Source organism: Mesoplodon mirus, assembly GCF_964341445.2.
Source record: "Mesoplodon mirus genome assembly, chromosome: 1".
In the NCBI taxonomy this organism is placed as follows: domain Eukaryota; kingdom Metazoa; phylum Chordata; class Mammalia; order Artiodactyla; family Ziphiidae; genus Mesoplodon; species Mesoplodon mirus.
In genome coordinates this window covers 41,249,786-41,273,924 of record NC_138976.1, presented here as the reverse complement: position 1 = coordinate 41,273,924, position 24,139 = coordinate 41,249,786, and the positions used below count along the sequence as shown (strand labels likewise).

The 24,139-nt window shown below is 44.4% G+C and overlaps 1 protein-coding gene across 2 annotated transcripts in view; it reads left to right on the top strand.

The window, feature by feature from the left end:
* Positions 1–16,069, top strand: part of DAPK1 (death associated protein kinase 1) — a 216,379-nt gene extending 200,310 nt beyond the window's left edge. For both annotated transcript variants that reach the window (XM_082619892.1, XM_082619891.1), the window contains 3 exons: positions 253–373; positions 3,330–3,518; positions 13,574–16,069. In XM_082619892.1, the coding sequence (XP_082476018.1) occupies positions 253–373; positions 3,330–3,518; positions 13,574–14,806 (1,543 nt within the window). In that variant the 3' untranslated portion in view covers positions 14,807–16,069. The remainder of the gene's footprint in view (positions 1–252; positions 374–3,329; positions 3,519–13,573) is intronic.
* Positions 16,070–24,139: the final 8,070 nt, after the last annotated feature.

Here is a 24,139-nt window from a genome sequence, read left to right as displayed (position 1 = left end):
TCGGGGGAAGCTGTTTCCCCCGTTTTGTGGAAGCTGGGGCACCTGTCTGCACCCGGAGCAGGCGGTGTCCCCAGGCCTCCACCCCAGGGTGACGTTACAGAGTCCAGCCAACAGCAGGTGTGGGGTGTCTCTGCAAGGCCACCAGAACTTCCTTGCCTCCCACCAGCCTTTTGGGCCAGCAGGAGCCTGGCCCTCTGTGGAAACACCCGGTGAGACTGCGTCACTCTGAGGAGGTCACTGCTCTTCCCTTAGGTTTGGGAACGATCTTCACATTTCAAATAAGCTGTTTGTTCTGGATGCTGGGGCTTCTGGGTCTAAGGACATGAAGGTACTTCGAAATCACCTGCAAGAAATACGGAGCCAGATTGTTTCGGTGAGTATACCTGGGGAGGGCTGGACCCAACCTTCCCCCGGACCATCTAAGTGACCCAGGAGTTGGGCCTCTTTGTGTGGCCCTCTGGGTTTGGTCTGGTTTTCATGGGACCCAGTACGTGGTGTCTGCGTGGCCATGTTTTTATCCTGTTACCCTGGGGTAAGGAAGGAAGAGTAGAGAAACAAGGAGATGGCCGTGAGATGAAGCGTTGTTATGGGCGAGGTTAGAGTGTATGAAATTCTGACGGTTTTGGTTGTTTGTTTAAAAGTAAAATTGTTTGTTAGAAATTACAAAAGCAATGCAAAAGTGACTTATTGTGAGCTTCCCTGGTGGCGCAGTGGTTGAGAGTCCGCCTGCCGATGCAGGGGACACGGGTTCGTGCCCCGGTCAGGGAAGATCCCACATGCCGCCGAGCGGCTGGGCCCGTGAGCCATGGCCACTGAGCCTGTGCGTCCGGAGCCTGTGCTCCACAACGGGAGAGGCCACAACAGTGAGAGGCCAGCGTACCGCAAAAAAAACAAAAACAAAAAACAAAAAAAGTGACTTACTGTGAAACATTTGGGAAATGCAGAAAAGTAGAAAAACAGTCACCAACAAAATTCACTGAAGAGCATAAAATAATAGCTGTCCAAATGGAATAAGATGGTGTTCTTGGATGGCAAGATTTTATTACTAAGTGTTTCATTTTCCCAAGTTATATAAACTTCATACAGTTCCAGTTAGCATCTGAATGGGATTGAGGAGATTGGGTTTTTGTCTTAAAATTTCAATAGAAGAATAAATGAAACGTGTTATAAAGGCTCTGTAATCAATAAACCAATAAATAACTGGAATAGATTAGTGAGTGTTGAAGTAAATCAGAACATCTGCAGAAATTTAATAGAGAACATAGATGTTATTTAAATTTAATGGGGAAAATGTTTATTTAATAAATGATCTGGCACAACTGGCTATTTGCCTAGAAGGAAATTAGGTTGAACTCCTGCTCACTACATAACGTAAAAATAGACTGTAGGCAGATTAAAGCTTTTAAATATAAAAAATAAAGTAATATCTTGATGTAAATGCAAGATAATTTATTTTTAAAATAACTTAGAAGTGCTTTGAGAAGCCTTTTAAGCCAAGTTAGAAAACCTCAGAAGTTTTCAAAGAAAATACACCAATATTTTGTCAAATACATTTGACAACATAGAAGATTTTTCTGGCAAATAAATTCCATAGACAAAGTTAAAAGGTGAGATAGATTGGGAAAAAAATATTCTCAATGCCCCTGGCATATAAAAGGTTGCTATCCGTAATATTCAAAAAGCTGTCTGGGACTTCCCCGGTGGCGCAGTGGTTGAGAGTCCGCCTGCCGATGCAGGGGACACAGGTTCGTGCCCCGGTCCGGGAAGATCCCACATACAGCGGAGCGGCTGGGCCCGTGAGCCATGGCCGCTGAGCCTGTGCGTCCGGAGCCTGTGCTCCGCAACGGGAGAGGCCACAACGGTGAGAGGCCCGCATACCGCAAAAAAAAAAAAAAAAAAAAGCTGTCTGAAATAGGTAAGAAATGGGCAAATATCCCAAGATAAAACTCCTAAAAAAAAATGCTCCGGGGACTGTTCCTGCTTCTAAGCTCGAGTGTAACAAGGAGGACATGGCTTTTGCTCCCCTGCCTGGCAGGTGCCGTCTTTAGTTATAACTCACCATTTGCCTGATAGAAGTGCTGTGCTTACAATACCAGGCTCCAGTTCTAGACATGCTTTTGGAATTTTCAGGAACCCTCTCCTCTCTCGTGAAGCTTGACCCTCGCTTTCTAAAGGGGGCTACACTACAGCAGAGTCAGTGGGCAGGGGGTAAGCCTGGAGGGCCTTGGAGAACCTGGTCACGGAAACCAGTGGGTGGCGATCAGGAACAGTGGTCTGTGACTGGCTCAGCGCCTGCTCACCAGGTGGGATGAGGGCCTGTGCTCCCTGAAGAGTCTTGAGCTGGGGTGTGGCATAATGTCTGCTTTACATAATGCACACCCCCAACTTCTGCCGTCAGGCAGATGAAGCTCACCAAACAAACTGCCTTTATCCCTGGGAATATTGTTCGTTGTATAGGTAGGGGGTGTAAAAGATGAGATTCAAGGGCTTCCCTGGTGGCACAGTGGTTGGGGGTCCGCCTGCCGATGCAGGGGACACATGTTTGTGCCCCGGTCCAGGAGGATCCCATATGCCATGGAGTGGCTGGGCCCGTGAGCCATGGCCGCTGAGCCTGTGCGTCCGGAGCCTGTGCTCCGCAAAGGGAGAGACCACAACAGTGAGAGGCCCGCGTACCACAAAAAAAAAAGATGAGATTCGAGAAGGGACTGCCTGATTAATGATGCAGTGCAGTGTATGGCTCATGGCATTTTTAATTAGGAAAGTGTGCTGATTATGAGTCTGTAACATAGACTGATTTATTTAACCAAGTTAAGAGAGTAAAAACTCATTTCAAGCCAATTACCAAGAATTAATCAAATTCGAAATATTTCAACAGTATGAATACCTATTACCATGAATACCTGATTTACTGGTAAAAAGCCATCTAATATTGATAAAGATACTTACTCTCTTTTCCTGTCTCTTTGTTCATAAAGTGGCCATCACCTGGCTGAAACCCTCACTCCAAGAGAGGGAGGGAGGAAAACATTAGGAGTTAGTGAACGTTAGTTAATTGAGTCCACAATTCCAAAGCCGTTGTTTGTGAATCCTTACCATCTGTTTAAGACGAGCAGTGGAAATGAAAGCCTCTATAAAATTTTATATTTGTTCAATAGATTCTGCTTAAAGGCAACACTGAAAAAACAAAACTTCCCCAGTACTTAACCAAAAATCACTGGTGCATCCAAAGAATTACATGCAACTGTGCAGATGTGAGCGGCATCGTTATATCCCGGCTCCTCCTGAGTCCCCACAGCTGTGCGTTGACCTGCCTGTTCTGCATGTTCTAGGTCTGCCCTCCAATGACTCACCTGTGTGAGAAAATCATCTCCACGCTGCCCTCCTGGAGGAAGCTCAATGGTCCCAACCAGCTGATGTCATTGCAGCAGTTTGTGTACGACGTGCAGGACCAGCTGAACCCCCTGGCCAGCGAGGTGGACCTCCGGCGCATCGCCCAGCAGCTCCACAGTGCCGGCGAGGTGAGGGCTCCAGCCCTGGCAAGGGTCTGGGAGGGGGCCCTGGGATGCATTTCCGGTGTCTGAAGGTGGGATGAGCTGCAGAGGCTGAGTGGCAACTGCCCACTACCCATGATGTTTCCAGACGTGCGACTATCACAGGAAGCCTCAAGTGATTCCCCGAACTGCGGTTCTTTGCTCTGCTGTTCACCTTAAGAGCTGTTGTTTTGTCTTGCTTTGGTTGGTTTGTTTTCCGGCTTCTCTTAGTTTGGGAGCACAGTTCCTGCTACACTGGGTGACTGGGCCTCTCCTCTCTCTCCCTGGGGCAGCTGATGCTTAGCTGTGATTCCTGCAGCCTTCAGGATGGCTGCTCTCCATGGAGTGTATCAGCTCCAAACAGACCTCTTGGGCTCACACACAATCAAGAAATAGTAGTGACGTATCTTCAGGGAGAGAACATGTGGAGACACTAAGACATGGCAAGCAGTGATCCCCAGAAATGACCAAGAGATAGGAATCTCTCTTCCTGGTTCAGCTCTGGGCTACAGTTTGGGAACCCTGTTGTAATTGCTTCATATGCTGCCTGTACCTCTCAAGGGGCCATAGCCTTCACATTCTTCCATCATGTAAAATCAGGAGACAGTGTAAGCTAGTATGGGCTAAGAAGAACAGTTCTGAATATGAAAAACCAGAAGCAGTTCCAGGAATTTTACAAACCAGAAGCTTCCCTGCCCAGTCTCAGGTGCCATGTGGGGCCCTTGGCCATGGATTACATAGGTTTAAAATTCTACCTGAATCAAGAAGCCAGCGACCCTAGAAACTAGAGCCTCAAGCAGTGATTGTGTCAGTCTTTGAATTCCAATGAAACTACAGGCTAATCTACTGGCCCCTCCAGCAGTACTTTATTATTTTTTTTTGGTAACATCTTTATTGGAGTATAATTGCTTTACAATGCTGTGTTATTTTTTGCTTTATAACAGAGTGAATCAACTATATGTATACATATATCCCCATATCACCTCCCTCTTGCGTCTCCCTCCCACCCTCCCTATCCCACCCCTCTAGGTGGTCACAAAGCACAGAGCTGATCTCCCTATGCTATGCGGCTGCTTCCCACTAGCTATCTATTTTACATTTGGTAGTGTATATATGTCCATGCCACTCTCTCACTTTGTCCCAGCTTACCCTTCCCACTCCCCATGTCCTCAAGTCCATTCCCTACATCTGCGTCTTTATTCCTGTCGTGCCCCTAGGTTCTTCAGAACCATTTTCTTTTTTTTCTTAGATTCCATATATGTGTGTTAGCATACGGTATTTGTTTTTCTCTTTCTGACTTACTTCACTCTGTATGACAGACTCTAGGTCCATCCACCTCACTACAAATAACTCAATTTTGTTTCTTTTTATGGCTGAGTAATATTCCATTGTATATACGTGCCATATCTTCTTTATTCATTCATCTGTCGATGGACATTTAGGTTGCTCCCATGTCCTGGCTATTGTAAATAGAGCTGTAATGAACATTGTGGTATGTGACTCTTTTTTTTTTTTTTTTTTTTTTGTGGTACGCGGGCCTCTCACTGTTGTGGCCTCTCCCATTGCGGAGCATAGGATGCGCAGGCTCGGCGGCCATGGCTCACAGGCCTAGCCGCTCTGCGGCATGTGGGATCTTCCCGGACTGGGGCATGAACCCATGTCCCCTGCATCGGCAGGCAGACTCTCAACCACTGCGCCACCAGAGAAGCCCCTGTGACTCTTTTGAATTATGGTTTTCTCAAGGTATATGCCCAGTAGTGGGATTCCTGGGTCGTGTGGTAGTTCATTTTTAGTTTTTTAAGGAACCTCCATACTGTTCTCCATAGTGGTTGTATCAATTTACATTCCCACCAACGGTGCAAAAGGGTTCCCTTTTCTACACACCCTCTCCAGCATTTATTGTTTGTAGATTTTTTGATGATGACCATTCTGACCGGTGTGAGGTGATACCTCATTGTAGTTTTGATTTGCATTTCTCAAATGATTAGTGATGTTGAGCATTCTTCCATGTGTTTGTTGGCTGTCTGTATATCTTCTTTGGAGAAATGCCTATTTAGGTCTTCTGCCCATTTTTGGATTGGGTTGTTTTTTTGATACTGAGCTGCATGAGCTGCTTGTACATTTTGGAGATGAATCCTTTGTCAGTTGTCATATTCCCTCCCATTCTGAGGGTTGTCTTTTCGTCTTGTTTATGTTTTCCTTTGCTGTGCAAAAGCTTTTAAGATTCACTAGGAGCCATTTGTTTATTTTTGTTTTTATTGCCATTTCTCTAGGAGGTGTGTCAAAAAGGATCTTGCTGTGATTTATGTCATAGAGTGTTCTGCCTATGTTTTCCTCTAAGAGTTTGATAGTGTCTGGCCTTACATTTAGGTCTTTAATATATTTTGAGTTTATTTTTGTGTATGGTGTTAGGGAGTGATCTAATTTCATTCTTTTACATGTAGCTGTCCAGTTTTCCCAGCGCCACTTATTGAAGAGGCTGTCTTTTCTCCATTATATATTCTTGCCTCCTTTATCAAAAATAATGTGACCATATGTGCGTGGGTTTATCTCTGGGCTTTCTATCCTGTTCCATTGATCTATATTTCTGTTTTTGTGCTAGTACCATAATGTCTTGATTACTGTAGCTTTGTAGTATAGTCTGAAGTCAGGGACCCTGATTCCTCCAGCTCCATTTTTCTTTCTCAAGATTGTGTTGGCTATTCAGGATCTTCTGTGTTTCCAAAGAAATTGTGAAATTTTTTGTTCTAGTTCTGTGAAAAATGCCATTTGTAGTTTGATAGGCATTGCATTGAATCTGTAGATTGCTTTGGGTAGTAGAGTCATTTTCACAATGTTGATTCTTCCAATCCAAGAACATGGTATATCTCTCCATCTGTTTGTATCATCCTTTTTCTTTCATCAGTGTCTTATAGTTTTCTGCATACAGGTCTTTTGTCTCCTTAGGTAGGTTTATTCCTAGGTATTTCATTCATTAGTATATAGGAATGCAAGAAATTTCTGTACATTAATTTTGTATCCTGCTACTTTACCAAATTCATTGATTAGCTCTAGTAGTTTTCTGATAGCATCTTTAGGATTCTCTGTGTATAGTGTCATGTCATCCGCAAACAGGGACAGCTTTACTTCTTCTTTTCTGTCTTGGATTCCTTTTACTTCTTTTTCTTCTCTGATTGCTATGACTAAAACTTCCAAAACTATGTTGAATAATAGTGGTGAGAGTAGACAACCTTGTCTTGTTCCTGAGCTTAGAGGAAATGGTTTCAGTTTTGCACCACTGAGAACAATGTTGGCTGTGGGTTTGTCATATATGGCTTTTATCATGTTGAGCTAAGTTCCCTCTGTGCCTACTTTCTGAAGGGTTTTTATCATAAATGGGTGTTGAATTTTGTCAAAAGCTTTTTCTGCATCTACTGAGATGATCATATGGTTTTTCTCCTTCAGTTTGTTAATACGGTTTGGTTTTTCTCCTTCAGTTTGTTTAATATATTTTATCACATTGATTGATTTGCATATATTGAAGAATCCTTGCCTTCTTGGGATAAACCCCACTTGATCATGGTGTATGATCCTTTTAATGTGCTGTTGGATTCTCTTTGCTAGTATTTGTTGAGGATTTTTTTCATCTATGTTCATCAGTGATATTGGCCTGTAGTTTTCTTTCTTTGTGACATCTTTGTCTGGTTTAGGTATCAGGGTTATGGTGGCCTCATAGAATCAGTTTGGGAGTGTTCCTCCCTCTGCTATATTTTGAAAGAGTTTGAGAAGGATAGGTGTTATCTCTTCTCTAAATGTTTGATAGAATTCGCCTGTGAAGCCATCTGGTCCTGGGCTTTTGTTTGTTGGAAGGTTTTTAATCACAGTCTCAATTTCAGTGTTTGTGATTGGTCTGTTCATATTTTCTATTTCTTCCTGGTTCAGTCTCGGAAGGTTTTGCTTTTCTAAGCATTTGTGCATTTCTTCCAGGTTGTCCATTTTATTGGCATATAGTTGCTTGTAGTAATCTCTCATGATCCTTTGTATTTCTGCAGTGTCAGTTGTTACTTCTCCTTTTTCATTTCCCATTCTATTGATTTGAGTCTTCTCCCTTTTTTTCTTTATGAGTCTGGCTAGTGGTTTATTAATTTTGTTTATCTTCTCAAAGAACCAGCTTTTAGTTTTATTTATCTTTGCTATCGTTTCCTGCATTTCTTTTTCATTTATTTCTGATCTGATCTTTATGATTTCTTTCCTTCTTCTAACTTTGGGGTTTTTTTGTTCTTCTTCCTCTAATTGCTTTAGGTGTAAGGTTAGCTTGTTAATTTAAGATGTTTCTTGTTTCTTGAGGTAGGATTGTATTGCTATAAACCTCCCTCTTAGAACTGCTTTTCCTGCATCCCATAGGTTTTGGGTCATCCTGTTTTCATTGTCATTTGTTCCTAGGTATTTTTTGATTTCCTCTTTCATTTCTTCAGTGATCTCTTCGTTATTTAGTAGTGTATTGTTTAGCCTCCATGTGTTTGTATTCTTTACAGATTTTTTCCTGTAATTGATATCTACTCTCATATCATTGTGGTCGGAAAAGATACTTGATATGATTTCAATTTTCTTAAATTTACCAAGGCTTGATTTGTGACCTAAGATATGATCTATCCTGGAAAATGTTCCATGAGCACTTGCGAAGAAAGTGTATTCTCTTGTTTTTGGATGGAATGACCTATAAATATCAATTAAGTCCATCTTGTTTAATGTATCATTTAAAGCTTGTGTTTCCTTATTTATTTTCATTTTGGACAATCTGTCCATTGGTGAGAGTGGGGTGTTAAAGTCCCCTACTATGATAGTGTTACTGTCGATTTCCCCTTTATGGATGTTAGCATTTGCCTTATGTATTGAGGTGCTCCTATGTTGGGTGCATAAATATTTACAGTTGTTATATCTTCGTCTTGGATTGATCCCTTGATCATTATGTATTGTCCTTCTTTGTCTCTTGTAATAGTCTTTATATTAAAGTCTATTTTGTCGGATATGAGAATTGCTACCCCAGCTTTCTTTTGATTTCTGTTTTCATGGAATATCTTTTTCCATCCCCTCACTTTCAGTCTGTATGTGTCACTAGGTCTGAAGTGGGTCTCTTGTAGACAGCATATATACGGGTCTTGTTTTGTATCCATTCAGCCAGTCTATGTCTTTTGGTTGGAGCATTTAATCCATTTACATTTAAGGTAATTATCGATATGTATGTTCCTATTACCATTTTCTTAATTGTTTTGGGTTTGTTATCGTAGGTCTTTTCCTTCTCTTGTGTTTCCTGCCTAGAGAAGTTCCTTTAGCATTTGTTGTAAAGCTGGTTTGGTGGTGCTGAATTCTCTTAGCTTTTGCTTGTCTCTAAAGGTTTTCATTTCTCTGTCGAATCTGAATGAGATCCTTGCTGGGTAGAATAACCTTGGTTGTAGCTTTTTCCCTTTCATCACTTTAAATATGTCCTGCCACTCCCTTCTGGCTTGCAGAGTTTCTGCTGAAAGATCAACTGTTAACCTTTTGGGGATTCCCTTGTATGTTATTTGTTGTTTTTCCCTTGCTGCTTTTAATATTTTTTCTTTGTATTTAATTTTTGATAGGTTTATTAATATGTGTCTTGGCGTGTGTCTCCTTGGATTTATCCTGTATGGGACTCTCTGTGCTTCCTGGACTTGACTGACTATTTCCTTTTTCATATTAGGGAAGTTTTCAACTATAATCTCTTCAAATATTTTCTCAATCCCTTTCTTTTTCTCTTCTTTTTCTGGGACCCCTATAATTCGAATGTTGGTGCATTTAATGTTGTCCCAGAGGTCTCTGAGTCTGTCCTCAATTCTTTTCATTTTTTTTCTTTATTCTGCTCTGCGATTGTTATCTCCAGTATTTTATCTTCCAGGTCACTTATCCGTTCTTCTGCCTCAGTTATTCTGCTATTGATCCCTTCTAGAGAATTTTTAATTTCATTTATTGTGTTGTTCATCATTGTTTGTTTGCTCTTTCGTTCTTCTAGTTCCTTGTTAAACGTTTCTTGTATTTTCTCCATTCTATTTCCAAGATTTTGGATCATCTTTACTATGATTACTCTGAATTCTCTTTCAGGTAGACTGCCTATTTCGTCTTCATTTGTTTGATCTGGTGGGTTTTTACCTTGCTGCTTCATCTGCTGTGTATTTCTCTGTCTTCTCATTTTGCTTAACTTACTCTGTTTGGGGTCTCCTTTTCGCAGGCTGCAGGTTCGTAGTTCCTGTTGTTTTTGGTGTCTACCCCCAGTGGCTAAGGTTGGTTCAGTGGGTTGTGTAGGCTTCCTGGTGGAGGGGACTAGTCCCTGTGTTCTGGTGGATGAGGCTGGATCTTGTCTTTCTGGTTGGCAGAACCGCGTCCAGTGGTGTGTTTTAGAGTAACTGTGACCTTATTATGATTTTAGGCAGTCTCTCTGCTGATTGGTGGGTTTGTGTTCCTGTCTTGCTAGTTGTTTGGCATAGGCTGTCCAGCCCTGGAGCTTGCTGGTCATTGAGTGGAACTGGGTCTTAGCATTGAGATGGAGATCTCTGGGAGAGCTTTCACCGTTTGATATTTTGTGGAGCTGGGAGGTCTCTGGTGGACCTATGTCCTGAACTCGGCTCTCCCACCTCAGAGGCACAGGCCTGACACCAGGCCTGGAGCACCAAGTCAGCCACATGGCTCAGAAGAAAAGGCACAAAAAAAGAAAGAAAGGGAGGAAGGGAGAGAGGGATGGAGCAAGGGAGGAAGAAAGGAAAATAAAGTTATTAAAAGAAAAAATATTATTAAAAAATTTTTAAGTAATATTAAAAAAAAGAAAGAAAGAAGAGAGCAACCAAAAAATCAAATCCACCAATGATAACAAGCACTAAGAAATATACTAAAAAAGAAAAAAATAGGTGGAACCCTAGGACAAATGGTAAAAGCGAAGCTATACAGACAAAATCACACAAAGAAGCATACACATACACACTCACAAAAAGAGAAAAAGGAAAAATATATATATATATCTATATATAAAAAGAAAAGGAAGAGAGCAACCAAATCAATAAATATGTCTACCAATGATAATAAACTCTAAATACTATACTACAATAAACATAAAACCAAAAACAAATTAGATGCAGAAACCAAACCCCAAGTCTACAGTTGCTCCCAAAGTCCACCGCCTCAATTTTGGGATGGTTTGTTTTCTATCCAGGTATTCCAGAGATTCAGGGTACATTAAGTTGATTGTGGAGATTTAATTTGCTGCTCCTGAGGTTGCTGGGAGAGATTTCCCTTTCTCTTCTTTGTTCGCACAGCTCCTGGGGCTCAGCTTTGGGTTTGGCCCCGCTTCTGTGTGTAGGTCACCTGAGGGTGCCTGTTCTTTGCTCACACTGGCCAGGGTTAAAATAGCAGCTGATTAGGGGTCTCTGGCTCACTCAGGCCGGGGGTAGGGAAGGGTACAGAATGCGGGGCGAGCCTGTGGCGGGCAGAGGTGTTGCAACAGCCTGAGGCGTGCCATGTGTTCTCCCGGGGAAGTTGTCCCTGGATCACAGAACCCTGGCAGTGGTGGGCTGCACAGGCTCCCAGGAGGGGAGGTGTGGATAGTGTCCTGTGCTTGCACGCAGGTTTCTTACTGGCTGCAGCAGCAGCCTTAGCATCTCATGCCCGTCTCTGGTGTCCGCACGGATAGCCGCGGCTTGCTCCCATCTCTGGAGCTCGTTTAGGTGGTGCTTTGAATCCCCTCTCCTCGTGCACCCCAAAACAATGGTCTCTTGACTCTTAGGCAGGTCCAGACTTTTCCCCGGACTCCCTTCTGGCTAGCTGTGGCGCACTAGCCCCCTTCAGGCTGCGTTCACTCAGCCAACCCCAGTCCTCTCCCTGGGGTCTGACCTCCGAAGCCCGAGCCTCAGCTCCCAGCCCCCACCCGTCCCAGCGGATGAGCAGACAAGCCTCTCGGGCTGGTGAGTGCTGGTCGGCAGCTATCCTCTGCATGGGAATCTCTCCACTTTGCCCTCTGCACCCCTGTTGCTGCGCTTCTCCATGACTCTGAAGCTTCCCCCCGCCCACCCCCTGTCTCCACCGGCGAAGGGGCTCCTAGTGTATGGAAACTTTTCCTCCTTCACAGCTCCGTCCCTGAGGTGCAGGTCCTGTCCCTATTCTTTTGTCTCTGTTTTTTCTTTTTTCTTTTGTCCTACCCAGGTACATGGGGAGTTTCTTGCCTTTTGGGAAGTCTGAGGTCTTCTACCAGCGTTCAGTAGGTGTTCTGTAGGAGTTGTCCCACATGTAGATGTATTTCTGATGTATTTGTGGGGAGGAGGGTAAGCTCCATGTCTTACTCCTCCGCCATCTTGAAGGTCTCTCCAGCAGTACTTTAAATGATTGAATTCAAGGGTGGGGATAAACAAGGGATCAAACCTTACCTTGTAATATAGTGCTAGATATAAAAATACATATTGTAACCATAATAATAAACTCACTCTTTTTAATACAGTATTCTCTTGCCTTGTGGCATTTGCCAGCAATTTTCTAGCTCATAGTGATTAATCCACATTATTTGGCATCACATCCCTCCTTGCCCTTGAGACTTTAATAAGTAAATGAAGACAGAATAACAAAGAAGGGAAATCTAAATCAGGTGGCCCCCATTCTCATTGGCCTCCAGCCCCTCCTCCAGTACTATTCCTGCCCTCTAGTAAGTAATCTAAGGATCTTATTCAGAGTTCATCAGTTGTCCTGTCTTTTTTCGGCTCAGGATCCCACACTGCACTCAGTCATCTGTCTCCTTAGTCTCCTCCAATACGGGACAGTCTATCAGTCTGTCTTTTGTGACCCTGAGGAGATAGTTGTGTCTAGGACTGAACTGCAGGCAGTATTCCACCAAATGCCTTATCAAAAATTAAGTAGATACTGCTCTACATTCCAGAAATGTACACTCTAAGTCTCAATTTTGAACAGAATCATATCTACAAGGCATCTCAAAGATTTAAACCAGACTGTGGGGAGAAAAGTACTTCTTGTGCAGACAGGTCCAGGGTCTCAGCCTCCATGTGAGAACGGAGTCCACCTTGGATCACCATTCTTTGTAGAACTAGCCCAGAGTAGGGAGGGAAGGGAGGGATGGGTACGTGTTCCGTAAAGGGGAAAGTTGCTTCTATTTTTTGGTCACTTTTTTTTTTTTCTTTCTGACTTCTGCTTTTTAAAGAAATGAATGTGACAGGAAAAGCTTAAGTCCCTTTTGGCCACCTCTCGCCACTTTCCTCTCTCCCCACTCCAGGGCCAACCACTGTCGTGGTAGCATATCTTTCTAGACCTTTTTTATATGTATGTGTGTTAAAATTTTACCTAACAGTCTAATATTGTAACATTCTGAATCTTTTTTGAAAAATTTCAAGCATTCAGAGAAGTTGGAAGACTAGTACAATATCTCCTCATATCCTGAACACCTAATTTAACCAGTTGTTTACATTTTGCTACATTTGCTTTATCTCTTTCTCTTCTATTTATTTATTTGCTTTGCAAACATCATGACCTTTCACCCCTAAAAAATTTAGCTTGTACCTCCTAAGGAGAAGGACATTCTCCCACATAACCACAATATAATTAATTATCACTTCCTGGAAACATAACATTGATATAATACTATTGTTGAATTTATAGTCCTCATTCAAGTGTTTGCCACTTGTCCCAGTAATTTCATTTATAGCTAATTTTATTCATTTGTGTATTTATTTGGGGATTCAAAATCCAGTCAAAAATCACCCATTGCATTTGGCTACCCTCTCTTTCTCTCTCTCTCTCTCTCTCTCTGTCTTTTATTACATTGACCTTTTATAGGGGTCAAAGGTAGTCTTTTCAGAATCTCCCTTATGACATTGCCAAGCTGGTTTTTTGGCTCAGTATTGATTTTTGAGATCTGTCCATATGAATGTGCTGAGTCATTCCTTACAATATCTGCACAGATTTCATCCCTGCTCAGGCCCTTTAGTGCTCTGAGCAGCTGAAGCATCTGGCCATTTATGTTCCTATGTGTGACTTCCCGTTGTCCCCTCTGGCAGATCAACATCATGCAGAGTGAAACCGTGCAGGACGTGCTGCTCCTAGACCCCCGCTGGCTCTGCACCAACGTTCTGGGGAAGCTGCTCTCCGTCGAGACCCCACGGGCCCTGCACCATTACCGGGGCCGCTACACCATGGAGGACGTCCAGCGCCTGGTGCCCGACAGCGACGTGGAGGAGTTGCTGCAGATTCTCGATGCCATGGATATCTGCGCCCGGGACCTGAGCAGCGGTACCATGGTGGACATCCCCGCCCTGATCAAGACTGACAACCTGCACCGGTCATGGACGGATGAGGAGGACGAGGTGCGGGTCTACGGCGGCGTGCGCATCGTGCCCGTGGAGCACGTCACGCCCTTCCCGTGCGGCATCTTTCACAAGGTGCAGGTGAACCTGTGCAGGTGGATCCACCAGCAGAGCGCGGAGGGAGACGCGGACATCCGCCTGTGGGTGCACGGCTGCAAGATTGCCAACCGTGGGGCCGAGCTGCTGGTGCTCCTGGTCAACCACGGCCAGGGCCTCGAGGTCCAGGTGCGCGGTCTGGAGACAGAAAAGATCAAGTGCTGCCTCCTGCTGGACTCGGTGTGCAGCACCATCGAGAATGTCATGGCCACCACGCTGCCCGGGCTGCTGACGGTGAAGCACTACCTGAGCCCCCAGCAGCTGAGAGAGCACCACGAGCCCGTCATGATCTACCAGCCGCGAGACTTCTTCCGGGCACAGACCCTCAAGGAGACCTCGCTGACTAACACCATGGGCGGGTACAAGGAGAGCTTCAGCAGCATCATGTGCTTCGGCTGTCACGACGTCTATTCACAGGCCAGCCTGGGCATGGACATCCATGCGTCAGATCTGAACCTCCTGACCCGGAGGAAACTCAGTCGCCTGCTGGACCCACCCGATCCCATGGGGAAGGACTGGTGCCTTCTTGCCATGAACTTGGGTCTCCCCGACCTTGTGGCAAAGTACAACACCAATAACGGGTCTCCCAAGGAGTTCCTCCCGAGCCCGGTCCACGCCCTGCTCCTGGAATGGACCTCCTACCCCGAGAGCACGGTCGGCATCCTCATGTCCAAACTGAGGGAGCTGGGGCGCCGGGATGCGGCGGACTTCCTACTGAAGGCGTCCTCTGTGTTCAAAATCAACCTCGACGGCAACGGCCAGGAGGCCTACGCCTCAAGCTGCAACAGTGGCACATCTTATAATTCCATTAGCTCGGTCGTGTCCCGGTGAGGGCAGCCTTTGGTTTGGGCAGGGTCTCTTCCAACTGCAGAGGCAAGGGGAACACAGCCCATCTTTCCCACTGCAGATTCTGGCGCGTCCCTTCCTACGCCCACATCCTGAAGGACGCCACCCTCCCTTCTGCTTCACCTATTTCTCTGCTACTACCTCCCTCCTCTCACACATTGCGTTGTGTGTGAATGGTCTTTCTAGTTTAAGAGCAGACCCTATCCTTTCCTTTGGCCATTTGAAAAGCTAGCCTCCCTCCATCCCTCATCCTCTAGTACCTTGCTTCTTACTGATAATTTTACTGGAATTCCTAACTTTTCAATGAAATTTTTTAAACTATTATATTGATTGTCCTTTTTTAAAAAAAGTGCACATTTATCCAAAATGTGTATTTCTTATACTTTTTTCTTTGTTACACCATGTCCTCAGCTTATCTCTTTTATATTTGTAGGAAAAACTCCCATGTAAGGAATCCCACTGTATGATTTATAAACAGACAATATGTGAGTGCCTTTTGCAGAAGAGGGTGTGTTTGAAATCATCCAAGTCAGCCCGGAGCTGTCGCGAAAGAAACGCTCCCTCTCTGTCTCTTGCTGTATGCTGATCATCGCCAGAGGTGCTTCACCCGAGGGTTTGTGTTTTTTTTTGTTTTTTTTTGGCAATTTTTATGTTTCCTTTGACAAGGAAAGGGGAGAAAGAAACCTCCTCTAGAGCAATTTCATGGCCAGTGTTGTTGCTACGATAAGACATGTTTGTGTTTGCTTTTGTTTCAACGTCAGTGTGAACATCCACGTGGAACCTGCAGACTGTCACGCTTCATCATCCCCTGTCATCTCAGGTAGAAGGCTGACACTGTTGTAGGGAGCCAAGACCTGTGTGAGAATTCAGAAGACCCCCGACTCATGATTTGTGGCAGTTTGTTGTCATTTGTGCATAGCAGATGGTTCTCCACATTTAGATCCTGGTTTGATAACTTCCTGTACTTGAAGTCTCAAAACGAAAATAAAGGAAGCAAGTTTTCTTGCAGTGATTTTAAATTGTGATAGAGTTTTAAATCGAAATAAGGGAACATGTCCTAATTCTTCTGTCCTGAGAAGCATGTAATTTTAATGTTATATCATATGTATATATATATATGCAGTATGTATATACATATATATTAATACAGGTATTTTTACTTAATCTATAAGATGTAGTAAAAAAGGTTTTCTTTTCTTTTTAGTTCTTTTTTTTTCTTTTCCGTTTTTTTAAATAAATAAACTGTTGCTTGTTGCATTAGTTTGTTGGTGTCTAATTCAAAAGGAATTCCTTTTCTTTGTTTTGTTTTCATTTGCCAGTACCCCACCTCGTGGGACAAACCAGTCCAGAAAGTGATTAAACCTAAACTCTCAGGGGTGGAAATCAACCCAGTTTATTAGGTACTTAATTATTACTAAAGTTGGGAATGGTGTGGGGAAGCAGAAAGAGCTCAGGTGATTTCACATGTATTTCTTCTTAATTTATTTATTTTTATTTTTTTTTATTTTTGGCTGCGTTTGGTCTTTGTTGCTTAGTGCAGGCTTTCTCTAGTTGCAGCAAGCGGGGGCTACTCTTCGTTGCGGTGCACAGGCTTTTCATTGCAGTGGCTTCTCTTGTTGCGGAGCACGGGCTCTAGGTATGCGGCTTCAGTAGCTGTGGCACACGGGCTTCAGTAGTTGTGGCACACAAGCTCTAGAGCGCAGGCTCAGTAGTTGTAGGTAGCGCACGAGCTTAGTTGCTCCACGGCATGTGGGACCTTCCCAGACCAGGGCTCGAACCCGTGTCCCCTGCATTGGCAGGAGGATTCTTAACCTCTGCACCACCAAGGAAGCCCCTCACGTGTATTTTTGCTTTAAAGAAAAGAGGCCCCTTCCATTTTCCTTGGGTGAACCCCCGAACCAAATTGGATCATTCAGGCTCAGCAATGGGGGAACAGAGGAAGCTTTCTATTCCTATACAAAGGTGGAGGGAGCTCCTGCGGAACAAGAGAAAACTTGCTACAAAAGATACATACCTTCCCGCCCATCTTTACTTAGAGACCACACTACTGCAGGCTATCAACTAGAAACCCTAGTTTTGACCTGCATGGTAGCTGTAAGTGACAAAAGCTCTAATGACAAAACCCATTTTTAGTAAAATCTCAAGACTGGTTTAAAAAAAAAATGGGCAAAGAAAAAAGATTGGAAGGAAAAAGACTACAATGTTGTGGGTGATTTTCTCTACGGTTGTGGGAGTAGAATTCATTTCTGTTTTGCCTAAATGGTCCGTAATAAACATGACTTACTTTTATAAGGAGAAAAGAAATATTAATGGAGTAAAATTAAAAGCTACACGTAAATATGCGTCAAAAGGATGACACTGAAATTGAAATCGTGATTGCCTTAGAGGAGTAGAACCTCCTTTTCGTGAATCAACTCCCTCCCGAACATCAGCTTCATCTCTCCTGCTTCAGAAGGCTTCATGGGCTTCCCTGGTGGCGAAGTGGTTGAGAGTCTGCCTGCCGATGCAGGGGACACGGGTTCGTGCCCCGGTCCGTGAAGATCCCACATGCCGCGGAGCGGCTGGGCCCGTGAGCCATGGCCACTGAGCCTGCGCGTCCAGAGCCTGTGCTCCACAACGGGAGAGGCCACAACGGTGAGAGGCCCACGTACCGCAAAAAAAAAAAAAAAGTGCTTCATATCACAGGATCTGACACCAGGATCTAGGACCCAGGAGGCAAGGGCTGCCTCTGGCAGCCTCAGTAAGTAAAATCCCTAAGAAGGATTTTGACTGCTCCAGTCTGGGTCATGGAGCCATCCCAGTGGTTGGGAGAGAGAGAGTCACAAGATTGGCCTGGCCCTGGGGACCCTAGGACAGTGTTGGGAAAGGAGCAGTTTCCCCCAAGAAGGGAGTCCTGTTAACAGGAGAAAGGGGCAGAGGGAGGATGCTGTGCAAATGAAGCAGAAGACTGCAGGAGTCTTTATACTTTTGTTTTAAGCAGGTGCCTGTCCATAAGGCTATGGGACCACCTAAGCTCCTGAAATGTTGAAGCCATACTTCGGAATCATTACTACACAAATTTGAAGAGTTTAAGTTCCACTGAGCTCACTGCCCTGCCCTGGGAAATGCTGTGGGGTCATTCCAGGTGGCATCTCGGAGTCTTCAGTGCCATGAACTCTGATTAGGCTGAAACTGCCTGGCAAAGCCCCAGCATGGGTAGCCGGCTCTGCCTCCTGCAGAAGGGGAGAAACCAGGCCGTTCCTAGCTCACTTCCTGCAGCCACAGTGGGCATCAAAAGGTACAGTTTCTCAGGAGCCAGAAGCAGCCTTTCATGGACCCTTTTTCTTAGAGTTGCTGTAAAATGCACTCGGACAACAGGTTCCTCATCCCCTGGGAGCTGTGGCCACCCTGGGGTACCTGAGGTTCCCCTATGGACAAGAGCATCCCAGGGACCCAAAGCCTCCCTGGCATGGGCTGGAGGGCACTTCTGAGAGTTCTGATTGTTTCCAGAATCTGGATCCCACACCTTCGGATAAGAATCAGAACTCTGGGTGGTCTTTTTGGCAGAAAGGGGTTTACAATTAAAACTACAGGATTTCCTGAAACCATAAAACTAACATGTGGTCCTATCAGTGTCCAGAGTCTACACCAGTCTTACCAAACCCTGATGGTGTGACCCCAGAAAAGCCACTCCAAAATGAAAGGCTGGGCCTGGCTATTCCTGCCTCAACAGCAGCTAGATGCCAGCCAGGCTGTAAAACCAAAGGGTAGATCTGAGCTGAAAAGCTTCATTAAGAGTAAAAGCATAGTTGCAGTTTTGCAACGTGAAAAAGTTCCGGAGGTGGATAGTGGTGATGGTCGCACACAATGTCAATGTATTTACTGCCACTGCACTATGCAGTTACAAGTGGTTAAAATGAAAAAAAATTATGTTATATTTATTTTAGCACAATTTTTTAAGAACAAGAGAAAAAAGATAAAGCTGGAACCTAAAAATATCCAGTAACAGTAAAGCTTGCTGAGTAATATACAGAACTACCCATGTGTTCAGAGCAGCCCAGCAAAGCCTGTGCCCCCTACTATGGGGAAGGGGGGATTAAAAAAATGAAAGATTGCTTTTAAGAAGATTTGATATTTTTTATTTTTTAAAAACCTGTAAAATGGTTATCATGGGAGGAAGAAGTGAGAATTTTGTTTGGCTTCTTTTCTTTTTTTGTTGATTGTTCAGTGTTTTGGGGTTTTTTTGTTTGTTTTTCAGTTCGAATTCATACCTCAGATGGCACCAACAGTCTTTTAAGGACTTTGGATTCTTTTTTTTTTTTTTTTTTTTTTTTGGCTATGTAGGGTCTTTGTTGCTGTGCATGGGCTTTCTCTAGTTGCAGCGAGCAGGGGCTACTCTTTGTTGCATGTGTGGGCTTCTCATTGTGGTGGCTTCTCTTGTTGCAGAGCACGGGCTCTAGGCGCACGGGCTTCAGTAGTTGTGGCTCACGGGCTCAGTAGTTGTGGCTCACAGGCTCAGTAATTGTGGCTCATGGGCTCTAGAGTGCAGGCTCAGTAGTTGTGGCGCACAGGCTTAGTTGCTCCGTGGCACGTGGGATCTTCCTGGACCAGGGCTCAAACCCGTGTCCCCTGCATTGGCAGGCAGATTCTTAACCACTGCACCACCAGGGAAGCCCCAGGACTTTGGATTCTTGGCGACTTAGGCCACACCATTTATGAGGGTAACATGCTCTGATTCATCATTCCCCAGACGTTTGCTGAGCACCTATTGCCTATCATGGGTGCCAGCTCCAGGCTCACAACAGGGACACAGAGCTTGGTGGGCTGGCACCTGCTCCCCTAACCAGCCTTGGGGCTCAACTCGACTGTCCGAGGAATTTGCTCTCAGGGGGCTATTTTCAGGGACTGTGACTGTACTTTGGATGGCCACCTGAGGTTGAGGTCACTTTTATCATTGCAACCAAGGGTCACATGCTGGTGAGAGGACTCAGCAGCTGCCAGGCAGGGGCCACGTCAGGGACAGAAACTTCTGTCCCCACTGAACGCCTGGTCAGGGAGGTGCCCCTGAAAGGGGACTGAAGGAGTAGTCAGCCCCCTTCCATCTGCATCTCTGGAAATGTGTGTGGCGGAGCAGGAAATGACCCCAGGAAACGGCGGCTAGTCCTGGCTGAAACGCCCAGCCTCAGAAGGTTGCCCGTGACTCTTGTTCACAAGGCAAGTCTTGGACCAGAAGAATCAAAGAAGTGTGTGGGAGTGGGGAGGAGGGGCAGGAAAGAAGCTTCACAGGTACCTACAGTAGAGACTTCCCTGGGATCGGACTCTGATGCCCGTCACTCTAGGGGCTGACGCTTGGTGAGGGTGGCCTGGCCAGGCACCAAAGGCTGTGACTCGGCCTGTGGGGTTCCTGTCAGCAGTACAGCAAAAGGACCGGGACAAGCTTCTGGTGAATAATGTGTCTTGTCCCATCGAAATCACAGAATATTACAATGAAAAGAGATCTTACAGATGGTGTGATTCAACCATGCTCTTTGGAGGCTGGAAGGAAAGAGTTTAAGAGATTTAGACCAGGGCTTCCCTGGTGGCGCAGTGGTTGGGAGCCCGCCTGCCGATGCAGGGGACACAGGTTCGTGCCCCGGTCCGGGAAGATCCCACATGCCGCAGAGCGGCTGGGCCCGTGAGCCATGGCCGCTGAGCCTGCGCATCCGGAGCCTGTGCGCCACAACGAGAGAGGCCACAGCGGTGAGAGGCCCACGTACCGCAAAAAAAAAAAAGAGAGATTTAGACCAAACAGCACGATTCAATTATTAACAATTTAGACTAAATGTCAGGCCCTCTGACCACAACTGGGGCCCTTTATACTACTCTGCTAAGTATTTATATTGTAATGTAGTGGGTGTGTTGTGAGTGCACGTGTATGTGTGTATACTGTGTGTGTGTGTGTGCACAAGTGTGCACAAGTGTATTGCATAAGTATATGTGTATGTGTGGCGTGTGCATGTGCCCATGCATACATGTAACTGTGTATGTGCATGTGTGTATGTGTGTATATACATGTATATATACATGTATACGTTTGTGTATGAGTGTATGCATGTGTGTATATGTGTATAAGTGTATGTGTGTGATGTGTGTATTGTATAAGTGTGTGTATGCATATGTGATGCATGAGGTAAGGGATTCCCTGACCATACGACTTGTTCTTCTGGCCAAGAGCCTGGATTGCCACTGATTCAGCCATGAGTGCCCATTTCCCACAACCAGGGTGACTAACAGAGCATCACAAGAATTTTCTTACCCCCCACTCCATGCCATCCTCCAGTGTGAGCCCTATGGGGTTCTGCACAGCCCTCGGGTTACATCACAGCCAATGTCAGTGATGACTTTCCTGTCTTCCGAGAAGGGAAGGCCAGTCACCCTAGAGGGAGGCCAGGGCTGCTTCCTCTGAATCACGTGATTCTGTGACCAGTACTCGCATGGGAAGGAGAAGCCAGGCATTTATTACTGACAGTCCATGCTCCCACCTCTGTGCTGAAAGGCAGCAAACCAAGGTCCTTCCATGCCAGCCCTCCCTGGGGCTCAACAGTGCCCCTTTGGCTTTCGGGGCAATTGCAATGCAATGAAAGTTTTTTTTTCCTTTCACCTTTTTCCTAGACATACAATATTTTAATGGAACTGAAATCACACAAAATGTACAATTTTATATGCTGCTTTTTTAAAAATTGAAGTATACTGACGTATAATATCCTATTAGTTTCTGGTGTACTTGCTTTTTTTTTTAATGTAACATGACAGTTCTTTTTCAATGTTACTAGAAGCTCTTCAGAAACATTAGTTTTAATGGCTCATAATACTCAAATAGTGTTGTCATATCCTGATTGAACTAACTGTTCCTTACCATGAAATACTCAAACATTTTCCCCCATTATAAATAAAATTGGGATAAACATCTTTTTGCACATTTTCCCCCTACATTTTGGGTTAGACATGAAACATTTGGGGGTGGGGGTGGGGAGTGGTCACATGACAATTAAAAATCCAAGGACAGAGGCGTTTATTGCTGAGTAAAAAATTGCATTTGTGTTGCTCTCTTTTCTGGGAAAATAGAAATCTAATGTCTAGATTTCTATTTTCCCAGAAAAACGTTATTTTATCTACTAACCTTATGATGCTTTCTTACTACATTTTTTGCTGCTTATAACAGCTTTTATAATATCATTCTTTTAGCAAGAATGGAAAGAAAATGCAGTCTTTCCACCATCATGAGAGACGAAAATGATTAGTTAATAATTATAGTTATTGATTGTTTAGAAAACTCTCAGCTTCAAAACTCATTTTTAGTAATGCCATATAAATTTTGAGAATTGTTTTCAAATCTGGGAACCTCTATCAAGTATATATATATATATATATATATATATATATATATATATATATACACACATATGAGCTGTAGGATTTTCTGACATGTTGAGTTTTCTCATTTAGTGACTTATTTTATATGTTCGTGCAATTGTGAACACTCATTAACCAGTTGTCATGGGGGATATCCTTCTCAGTCTGGTTTGATGTCCTGAGTTTCTGTGCAGGCTTCTGTCAGTGGGGAGGCACTTCCTGGTGCTCTGGTCTCTTCTATTTGTGTGGCTCCCCTGCCATCCCGCTCAGGGGTCCCAGTTCTCCAGCCGACAGACATTGCTGACCCTGGGAGCCAGCCGTCCAGCTGGGTCTCTGTCTGGCATGTTGGGAAACTACTGGATGAACTTATCTGTCAAAACAGGCTGTAGACAGTGAAGATCCCCACTAAAGACCCTTTCATGAAGAGAACACCCAGCCCCAGGGCAAACATGCAAATCCGGTTATTTTGTAGAAGGTTCTAATTTGTGAATTTAGCTGACTGCTTTCGCCTCATGACATGTTACTTTTCTTTCCATACACTGGACAAAGGCAGACTCGATCTGATTCTCATTCATCATTTTGGCAAGAATGCCATCCTGAAAATGAGAAATTAACGTGAATTTTACTTCTCTCTGTCCCCAAAAGCTATAGCCTGAAGCTGTTTTCCCATCATAAGTAGCTTTTCGTTTTACTGACTCTTGAACCCTGAGACGCATTACTGTCAGTGATTCCACTTTGAGAATTTCATGCACTAGTAAAATGTCATAAAGGTCACGGGGGCCTGACACTTTGTTTTGCAAAGACCACTTAGAAACAGCAACAGCTACCAAATGATGTCATCAGTCATTGCAAAAAAAGTTTTTAAACATTGTAATGTCAAAAAAAAGAAAAGGAAAGAAGGTAAGTTAGAGTCTTAGACAAAGGACATTTCTTTCAATTGAATAATCTAATCTTAGGATCCAGTGGTCCTTATTTTCTCCTTATGTCACAAGACTAGTGACCAGTTGGTCATGGGCAGTGTGGCTTTAAAGTTTGTTGTTTTGTTTGTCCAGAAGCCTTTGCTCTTTGCTGTGTATAGAAGTGCAGGGAGAGCCCCACAGGACCCTTCTTGTGAAATATTTCAAGGCCATGTTGATTCCATCCCCTGAGAACTATAAAACTCACCTACTGTTCTCCAGGCAAGGCCAGGCTTTAGGAAGCATGGAAATTCTGGCTGCTCTGGAAAGAAGGTCACAGGATCTCAGCATTAGGAGAAACCTGGAAGTCAGGCGGGTGGCCTGGCATGACCCCGCCAGGAATGGCAAGGGTCAGTCGGTCTCTGCTCCAACAGCCCCAGGGCTGGAGAATTACAAAAGCAGGTTTTGATTCATAAGTGCACTGACACTTGCCATCCTTGTTCTGTCTTCCAGGTTACAGAGAAATCTTGACTGTCATCCAAAATAGCCACTTAAACATTTTTTGTTATTGCGCTGCTTGCTGATTCTTCTGTGTCGTGGAAGACAAGAGGGTCTGGAGTCAGGACATCGGAGGTGGCCACCCAGCTTCTCAGGACGCGTTGGGCTTCGGAAGGACAATTTGCCTTTCTCTATAATAAAAATCTCCAGATTTTTATTGAACGCCAGGAGCTTAAAAGTCCTATTTTGGAAGTCAAAGCCTGAACATTTGTCTCTTTTTCGTTTCATTTCTCCTTTAATAATCCTGACACCTCCCAAGGAATGGAAACTGCAGGCTGAATCAAGGGAGGGTTGCATATAAGACGGTCAGCAAGAAATAAACATTATCATTTCAAAATACTGTTCTCATCATATCTGAAATTAAGGGACTGGGGGGAAAGAGGATTGAGGAGTTAGCATTTAGTGAGTACAGGGTTTCAGTTTGAGATGATGAAAAATTTCTGGTAATGGATGGTGGTGGTGAAGGTTATACAACACTGTGAATGTACTCAAT